This window comes from Malurus melanocephalus, unplaced genomic scaffold (assembly GCF_030028575.1).
Source record: "Malurus melanocephalus ecotype Western Australia unplaced genomic scaffold, MMel_1.1 scaffold_881, whole genome shotgun sequence".
NCBI classification, from domain to species: domain Eukaryota; kingdom Metazoa; phylum Chordata; class Aves; order Passeriformes; family Maluridae; genus Malurus; species Malurus melanocephalus.
Window position 1 is genome coordinate 103,519 of NW_026624113.1, and position 9,879 is coordinate 113,397.

A 9,879-nucleotide genomic window follows, 5' to 3' on the forward strand; every position below is an offset into this window, starting at 1 on the left:
GGATAGCGCTGTCCTGCTTCATCTTTGCCAGTCTCCTGTGCCATGAAATGAGCCTACCAAGTGCATGTTGTTTTGGTTCTTGCTGTTAATCCAGGCATTCTTGGAGGAACAGCCAGGTCTTCAGCAGTGCTTGGGATTGAGACTGGGGCTTGGCTTTTGTCATTGGTTTAGATCCTGGCTGAATGCCAAAACACCCACGATGGTTCCCCTCCCCCACCCCCTGAAGAGGCTGAGGGGAGAGCAAAAGCCCAATTAACACCAAAATTTATGGCTTTTTAGATAAAATAACATATTGACAGAAAGATTTATATGCTCCAAAAGATGTGGGTCAACAGGCTGGAAGACTTAAGTTGCAAAATAGATTTATTACTAAAAACTGCTAAGAGTACTACTGCACCAGGGGTGGGGGAGGAAACAAAGACAGAGGGGGAAAAAATTTACAAGGAAGGAAAAAAATCCGGACATTTTAAGACACCTCTTATTCTCTCTGTGAACCTGTTTCTCTCCCAGTTGATCCCCCCACCCTACCCCTCCATTGGCTTCCTGCGTGCAAAGGGGGCAGGGGATGAGAGTTTTATGGCCAATCTATTTCTAAACCGTTGCCATCCAGCACCATAGGAGAAGAGTTCTTACAGCTCCAAGCTGTGGAGATTCTTTGCCCAAGAACAGTCAGTGTATAACTGCTGATGGAAAGGGATTCTTTTTCTTTACCTCATGGGAAAAAGGGAGACAGTCCTCCAAGGCTGACTGCTTCAGTCTGAAGGCAAGGCCACTCTCAAATCTCCTGGCAGAACACAGTTTCTTCTAAGCATCAACTCACTCCAGAGGCAGGGGGGCCACCTCTTTCCTCTTTTTGGCTTACAATCAGTCCAGTCCTCCAAGGCCAGGTTTTTTATCTCGGGTGCAGGGCCTCTCTTTTCTACACAGGTCTCCCATTGAAGAAATAGTCCTTTCGAGAACAGCTTGTTTTCTTCATGTTCGAGCACCACAGCAATAGCACCTGTCTTCTCCTTTGACTCTCTTTGACTTTGTGTCTCCATTTTTTTCTCACATCTCCTCACCCTCCTCCTCTGTCCTCCCCCAGTGCAGGAGATGATACTAACAACCTAAGACTAATGGCGTCCACACTCTATCTTGTTTTGAATTCTTCTCAAGTACAAGATCATACGTTATCACAGAGGTGTAACCAACCTGTGCAATTGGCCCAGGCCTGATGGGCAGCCTGTCCATCAACCTCAGAGCCATAGTGGATTGACTCTAAAACACATGGGTAGGGCTCATGCCCTTTTTGCTGGAGAAGAAGGAGAAAGCTTCTAGAACTTTCTCGCAGGAGCCATCTTTGTGGTTTCTTGGTCCTATACCCCCACCACCAAGAAACTGGACTGAGCAAAACCAGGACAGCCATGCACAGGAGAGACCCACTGATACGAGTAGCAGGCCCTGTGTTCTCCAGGGAGGGATGCCTGGTGGATTGTGGGACTGGGTGTCCTCACGAATGCTCATCCTGCCATTACTGCCGGTGGTTTCCTGTGCRTGTCCTCACTTGGCACCTTTGGTGCTCAGCCCCTGCACCAGGCATCACGCCCCAGGAAGAAGCGTGTAGAGGACAAGCCACTGAAGGCTAAACAGGAGTGGGAGACCAGGGGCTGTGCTTGATGGTGACTTGGGCAGATGGATTTGGCCAGTCCCAAAYCCACTGGTGTTTCCCAAGCTGCTCTTGGTTTAGGGCTCAGGTCAACACTAGGCTGCACCGCTGTGAACAGGATGGTGGAGGCTGGGAGACAGACCTTCTTCATGGTGGTGGCATCACCATCCTGAAGTAGTGTCAGGAACTGTCTTAAAATAAAACCCTTCGTGCCTCAGTGGGAAGTACTTAGGAGGTCACAGAGCAAGAGGGGCCCCCAAGGTGCAAAGCATAGGATCACAGCCCTTTCTCAGCCTTCTCTGGTCACACCTGGGTAATTGCACAAGAGAGGTACATGGACGCTGTTGTGGGAAAGGCGCCAGCCCTGCAAAGGTGGAGGTGCAGGAAGTGCCATCAAAGGCTTGTGAGGCCTTTGGACCCTGGGCAGGGGTCAGGCACTGTGCCCATGGCAGGGCTGTGCCAGTCTCACCTGCACCACTCCCAGTGCTGTTGTGTTGAGGTGGAATTCACAGTGACACATTGCCAACAGAGAGCATGTTTTGCCAAAAATGTGGTGGATGGGGAAAGTCTTTTGTGGTAARTGGTGGATGGGGAAAGAGCATGCCACTGCCTTAGGAGGGCAGTGATTGGGAATTGATGTGGRACATTAGGTGTGGGACAGAGGATGTAGGGAAGGAGACTGGAGTGGACCAGGTGAAATAGGACACCCACGGTGGTGTGGGGAGAGCAGGGGGTGTGCAGATGCACAGGCAAGATAACCATGGGGGAAGGRTAGGCACAGCACCCCAGGGAAGCCATGCTGAAGGAGGAGGCTGGGACATGGCCCGGTGAAAGGGCTGTGGAGAGCAGGAGCAGAGGGCAAGAGGGTTTGAGTGTCAAGATATCTTGGGGTTTGTCAGGGAAGGCACAAGAGGGCCTAACATGGGTTGGAGGCAGCTCTGTCCAAGGGGCAGAGGTGGGTGTGTCTGCCAGCACAGAGGCCATAGAGGACAGATCAGCAGTGTGRAATGGGGAGCAAGGTCAAGGTGCAAACAGAGCAAAATCACTGTGGAGGTATTAGGGGAACATCTGTCTCTCATAGTGCACATGCAGTACGCCTCAGGTCTTACCCGATGATGGCTGGCAGCAGGTACATGGAAGAAGGGCACAATATAGGGTCAGATTCCTGGGGACTGTGATCCCTTAGAAAACCTAGAAGCTCAGCTGGTTTAATATCCTTTCCATTACCTTTTCCTCAGAGCTCACAAACATGGCCTGACAGCAGGTTGTTGTTGTTACACTGTAGGATGTACYCTGGGAACTGGGGTGTTGCAGTGGGCACGTTGGGTTGTGGTGGATCCCGAGCACTGCCATGGGTCAGAGGATCCTCCCAGCAGAGCAGGGTTTCACAGCTGAGAGAGCTGAGCAGGGACAGTCAGTGTGGCCAAGGGAACCAGATCCAAGTGCATCTGGACAAGGTTGKGTGGAGGCTTGGCAGGTTGTGTGGGAACCTAAGCTGTGAGCTGAGGATGGCACCCCCATACACCTCCCATAGACCTCATAGGTTTTTCTACAAAATAAACACACATTTAGAAACTTAAATTTAAAAAAAATAGCCTTGTCTGGAAGGACTGTTAGCATAGTTGGATATGAAAATAATCCCAAGTATCTGAAAGCAGATACTTGGGATTATTTTCTGTTTTAATGCTTGGGTGTTCCAGAATAGTTGCTTGTCTTCAACTAATTCTTCTGAGTGCCATGCTATCTGCTATGCCTTGAGAAGCACAGGTCATGTCCTATCTCAGTGCTGCTGATACCAGACAGATTATAGTCTTATGAACTCATTTAATCTCATTGTTCAGCTCTTTGTGATTTATGAATTCATTATTTKTGTAACAACATTTTTTCTAGGGTAACAATGTAGCAAACGTGTACCAACGTTTCAGCAAGGGGGATCTYCAGGACAAAATAACATGCTGGTATAACTGTTGGGGAATCTTCACACCCTTGGAGACTAACAATCTGTTATTTGGGTAGACATATGAGGTACTTCAGTTATTACAATTCTTAAATAATTGCATGTATTTGTATCTTTCTTCTTTTAGGGAGACTCCTACCCACTGGCAGCCTCTGCCAGGCACAAAAGCAGCCATGTTGGTCAAAGTGAACAGTTTGAGGCAGATTCAGAGCTTTTCCAGTAGTTCGCTTCATTTGCAGGGTGCTCCAGAGCCCAACAGCCCAAAATCTCTTCCCAAACTATCCATATATGCTCAGCCTCAATCCATGTCCCAGAGCTCTGGAGCCACAAAGCAAATGCCTTCTGGAGAAACAAAGCAGTCTATGCAGATCAAAAAGACCGAGAGTGGTGGGTTTTGCCTGGTGCTGATGAATGGTCCTGCTTCTCAGACACCTCCAAGGAGCCAGACAGGAACCCCTGAGCCTACATCCCCCAAGTACGCCTCTCCTGCACCTATTTACGATGAGCCATCTTTAGAGTCACCAATTTATGATGAGCCACCAGTAGATATGGACACTGAAAGTATTGGTGTGAATGGGATGTCTCCACCAAGGTCACCAAGCAATAGCTTAAAAAAGCAGCTGCAACCAACCAAATTATTGCAGCATCCTAGTATGCAACAACAACAAGCTGCAAAGAAGCATGCAAGAAATCCCTCTTCCACTGAATACAGCCCTGCTGGCAGAGAGTACATAAAACATATGGTCAGTGTTGACCAATCTGCTAAATTCTCCCACTCTTCTSCTGCAACAACTGATGACTCCACTAAACTGCCTGGTCAGCTTGCTTCAAAGGACAGCTTCAAGCAGTCTTGGAGGATCTTGGAAGCCAATGTTCTCAAGAACATGGAACTCCACCACAGTCGTCAAAACAGCCTGCAGATTCAGGAGTACCCAACCAGTATAAGCCATCAGGATTCTGGTTATTCAACTGGCCCTTCTCCAAGCTTGAGAAGAAGGAAAGGAAGGAGGCAAGGAACAGGTCAAGCAAGACCTGGCTCTGTAGGYAGCAGCAGTGAGCTCACAGCTCTGAATGATAAAGTGATTGCTGAGATGCGTGCTGTGGTGGGCAGGTCAGCAGCTTGCAGGGGAAGCAGAGTCAGCCTGGATGCTGAGAGCCTGGAGAGCAGTGTCCTGGCAGASAACAGCAAGGTCAGGTTTCAGTCTGACCACTTGAAAAAATGCATCAGCCGGAGCTCCAGGGATGATGTCTCAGCCAGCAACAGGTCTTTGTACAGACAGGATCTGGAGATCAGGGAAGGCTTTCCCAGCGATGTGACTGCTCCACAGGACACAGTAAGGCAGAAGAGAACGTTTGAGAAAATAGATTCTTTAGAAAAGAATGTGACCAGACAGACAAGCTTGGCTTCATCGGGTGCTGCGCGCCGCTCTTCACAGGTACCTCCCCATCCATATCATGTTAGACTGTGTGCCTTTGCTAGACTGTTCTCATGCCAAGCCTGCTCCTGGGGGGATTTAGTTCCAGGGGTGTGCTCCAGGCAAGACACATCTGTTCCTGCAGAATTGCTAACAGGTCACAAAGCTTTGCAGCTTTGCAGGTGGAAACCCTATTTCAGGCCAGTGGTTTGAGAGGAGGGAGAGTTGTGGGATGTGCCTCGTGTCCAGCAAACCCCCAGCACTGCAGGTAGCTCCACTGTTACTGGGTAAATGTGCTTTCCTCTTGCTTACTGTCACTCATGTATACGTGGGTAAGCCTTGCCCTCATATACACTYTCTTCCCTGGAATGGTCTGAGTTGGTGGGTACAGGACACAGGTGTCAGGATTTGCATGACCACATGACAGCAATTCTTCTTTTTCWCTCTCTCCTTTTTCTAATGATTCTTCATAAGCTGTTCTCCCTCCCAGTTCCTGAACATTAAATAGCAACATTTAGAAAACCAGTATGTGTCTGCCATCTTGTTGGAAATACCTGTTTTAAAGCCCATTAGTGTGCCTGCACAAAGGGAACAGTTTTTCTCTAAAACAGCACTTGTGCAGAATTCAGTTTGCCATCTTTTCTCCTATTTGTATTTGAAGAAACCTCCTGCTTCCTGGTTTTAGTTCAGATTTAGGTTCTTTGTAGATTGTTTTACATCTGCTGAAGCTTTTGCCCTTTTTCTCTTTGCTCACTCTTCCAGTTATTTTGCTGTTGCTGAACAACCAGAGTTCTACATCAATTTGATAAGGCGGAGCTGATAACCATCTTCCATGCTGAAAAGTGAAAAGTGGCTTTTTTTTTTCTCTCTTTTTTCTTCTGTTTGCTGGTACAGTCTTTCATGAAGAAACTTGGCAAAGCTCCTTGACCATTCCAGATTGTTCCACAGACCTGCAAGGTGTAACTTTTCTTTGAAAGCCAGGCTGACACCTCTCAATCAGATTTATCTCTGTGTGTTCTCTTTATTGCATTTTAGATCAGTTAAATGCTTTGCTTTCATCTGGAACCTTTTGGAGAACTGATATAATGTTCCCACATTTCCTATTTTTCACACACTGAGACACATCAAGTTTACATGACTTACACATTATGAATTTCATTTCACAGCCTCTTTAGACATGGTAGGAAACTGCTCTCTGGTCTTCTGGCTGTGTTACACCTTGTTGCATTGACAGGGAGAGCTGAAACTTGATGTCTTGATTATGCACAAGAGATGTTGAGGGTTGAGGATAGGCTGTGAATGGCCTTGAAAGTGAAGAAAAATAATTCATGTGTGGTAATATGGAGAAACAGAAGATGTAAGGAGATGGATGTTGTGGTAAAGGCAAAAGAAGTCAATAAATGAAAAAAAAAGCATGGAAATATTCAAAATCCAAGTAAGGAGGGGAGGAGGTTGCAGAGAATATGTCAGCAAAATCACTGCCTCACCTGGAAATGGCATCGAGTGGCTTGAGTGAGCAGTTATTATGTTCTGTGCTGGGCTTGTATGATAGAGAGGAAAATCGGGAGACAAGGAAATTCAGTATCAGAGGAAGGTGGGCAGAAGTTCTGGAACTGGCTGAGCAGAGGTGGCTGTGTACTGTCCACACAAAGATAACAGCTGGGGAGGTGTATGAATGAGCTGTGAGAGAGAAACCTCAGAGAGAGCAGAGGAGAGAACCTGGAGCCTGCTGAACCTTGAGAGAGTATTTGGAGGGGACTCCTCAGAAGGAACATGCTGAAGGAGCAGGTAGGGTGAGAGGAGGAAAACCAACTCTGTGCAGGGGGGGTGGTTTGAAAGAGTCCAAGGACGCGTCAGACAGAGTGCAGGGACTTCTWGTCAGTGTGTTGAGTGAATTCAGAGGGGTTGAGGAGGTAGAGGAGTAACTCARGGGATAAAAAGAATAAAGTAGAAAAATAAGAGAAATTATTGTACCCCAGGCTGGCTATAAGAGGTGGAATGTGATATGTGCTAATCCCATCATCCACATGTAGGAACATCTGGGGTGTGAGACAGGGAAGGCTTGGACTGCACAAACCTGTGTCATGAATTCAGGAGTTCCTGTGTACTAAGAAGGAAACACTGACTTGCTCTAAACTTCTAAGAACTAATGTGTATTTTGGGGTTAACTGTAGACCAGGACCAGAATAGAGCGTGGCACACAAGTTAAAAGTCATCTTCAAAGAAGGAAAATACTTTTTCCATTCCAAACCCAAAATTTACAGCATGTGTTTTTTCTTTATCTTTCTTTCAAAACCAAAAAGCTCAAGATTATCTTGTTTGGCTTTTTCCTGCTTGCTGATGATCTTCTTGGAGAACACAGAATGAAATGTGGGCTTTTTAGCTGTTGCCTGCTCTTTCGAGTCTTACAAAAAGGTCTTTTTCCTAAAACAATTTGTTGGGTGTTTGAGTTCAATATACATCCCAGGCTGCCACTTCCATCCAAAACCAAGAATTCCATATGGGCAAAAGAAGCTTTTCTCACAAGCACTCATTACACACCATTTTCTTGGGACCAGTACTACTAAAGCTTTATTACATAGTTACCTGTAGCAGTTGCTGGGAGAGAAGGATGGCAAGGGCTGCATGTAAGAATTGTRGACAGAGTCTGAGAGGAAGGAAGGTGACTGTCACTGCTGCTGGTGTCTGTGATCAGTGGACAATTCTTATTTAATCTGGGGAAAGCTATGTCTGCCATGTGGGGTTTTCCTACAGGAAGACACAATAGGGAGCTTTGTCATAGAGGTGTTTGTGCATTCTGGTCAGAAGCACACTAGTCTGTAGCCACAGCCAGTACCTTCCCTATGGCTGCTGAGCACTGGGGCCAGTTCAGCAGGAGGTCATGGGGGGTTTGTGGGGTACAGTGAGATCTGGCAGCACCAGGGATGGCAGTTGACTGACACAGGTCTCCYTCACTTCACCAGCTCAAATATAATCTATCCCACATGAGTGATAGCTTTACCATCAAAATAGCTGTGCCTGTTCTCTGTGCTTCTCAGCTTCTGTCCTGTTTGTATTTCTCATTGGTCTTTCCATTAGGGAGGTCATGGTGAAATTGAGATACACNCTGTCCTGTTTGTATTTCTCATTGGTCTTTCCATTAGGGAGGTCATGGTGAAATTGAGATACACAATTTGAACACCTCTAATGCAAAGGTTGTCCAGGTGTGGGCTGCCCAAAGCTCAGCAGCTCCTGAGGGTTGCWTTGGTTTTGCTTGGTTGAGTTGGGGTTTTTTTTTGCTAGAATTTGGAAAAATAGTGAAGGTAGGAACTAGGTATGGGTTTGTAGGGACCACAGTGGGTAAGGGTGAGAAGGAAACAATGTTCATACTGCTGTGGCTGTCTAGTCTCTGCTACCTGCTGCTGTCCCACCCTCCTCCTGGGCTCCAGGAGTTCCATAGAAACTGAGGGTGAGTAGTGGGGAGTCACTTGGCTCCTCGGTGTGTRCTTGGTGCCACAGAGCTGTGCTGCTGCTCTGGATGTCAGCTCAGCTCCTGCATGRACTCTGTAACAGCTGGGACACTCAGCCCTGTCACTGCATGTCCCAGCACTTCCTTTAGGGACAGCACTACTGTATGGCTGTGCCAGGCTCTTGCTGAACTACAAATGTCATCTACCAATTCTACACCAAGTCATGTTTGTCCAGACTCACCACTGTGCCATTGCTGGTAGCTTCATGTCTCACTGTGGGTAATTTTCCTAGCTGGGGAAGGAGTCACRTAAGCTGCTTTTAACACTGTTCTCCTTTGCAGCCTGATAGCACAGAGCTGGAGCCCAAGCAGGAGGGCAGCAGCCAGCACGGTGCCTGTGTGGGATGCCATTTCCCTTACAACACACTACGAAAGCCCATCTCCCAGAGCAGCATGGCAGACTGGGCTTCCAAAAACCTGAACATGCACACGCAGGGCATCTTCCGCCGAAGGATCTCCATCTCCAACATGCTGTCCTGGAATGGCGGCTCCATCAAAAAACCAATGCTCATCACGAGCAATCGYACCATCAAAAAAGAGGCTTGTGAGCTGTTCAAACTGGTGCAGAGCTACATGGGAGATCGTCAGACTCGCATGGACCGCAATCACGTGGCGCTGGTGGCCGTCACCAAGTGCTGGAGCATGCAGGGCTTACGGGATGAGCTCTACATCCAGCTGATCCGCCAGACAACAGATAACATGTGCTACCGAAGCCTGGCCTGGGGCTGGGAACTGATGGCCATCAGCCTGGCCTTTTTCTCCCCRTCACCCAAATTTCAGTCTTACCTGGAAGGTTACATTTATCGCCACCTTGACAGTGATGAAAACAGTAAGTGCCTCATGCGCCTCCTCTGTACCCAGCAGCATCTTGGTGGGTTATACACATAGTCAGGGTTGTCTGGGTTTTAAAGTACAGGGAGTCCCCAGTCAGTGCTGTGGCCTCTGTCAGTGAGAGCAGAGTGTGTTGGCTTGAGTTCCTTCCCTTGGTGCCATGAAGCTGCCAAGCTTGTGTCTGGCAAGGAAATGCAAGCCACAGACTCTGTTCACCTCACCCATCAGCACTGAAATGAGCTGATGTCAACCTAAAGACAAAGCTTTTTTGGGTTCTCTGATGACAAAATTTGCTTCTAAGTTCCTTGAAGCAGGCCAAAGAAAAGGATTGTTAATATCTAACTTTTTAAGGGAGCCATTGCAAACACTGGGAACAGACCTTGGCTTACCATGGTTGGGTATCCTGAAGAATGCAAGCTTTTGGTGTGAAGAGATGCAATTTATCTGTCTTTCAGGAGTTTGGAGACCAGCCTAGCTTATATTCAATTATTACCCCAATTTTAAATTGCAATAGCATACTGTG

At 47.5% G+C, this 9,879-nt stretch overlaps 1 protein-coding gene across 1 annotated transcript in view; it reads left to right on the forward strand.

Annotated features, from left to right (window-relative positions):
• Positions 1–9,879, forward strand: part of LOC130585383 (rho GTPase-activating protein 39-like) — a 58,482-nt gene that overhangs the window by 35,578 nt on the left and 13,025 nt on the right. The window contains exons 3-4 of the mRNA XM_057385849.1: positions 3,730–5,038; positions 8,808–9,354. Of these exons, the coding sequence (XP_057241832.1) occupies positions 3,730–5,038; positions 8,808–9,354 (1,856 nt within the window). The remainder of the gene's footprint in view (positions 1–3,729; positions 5,039–8,807; positions 9,355–9,879) is intronic.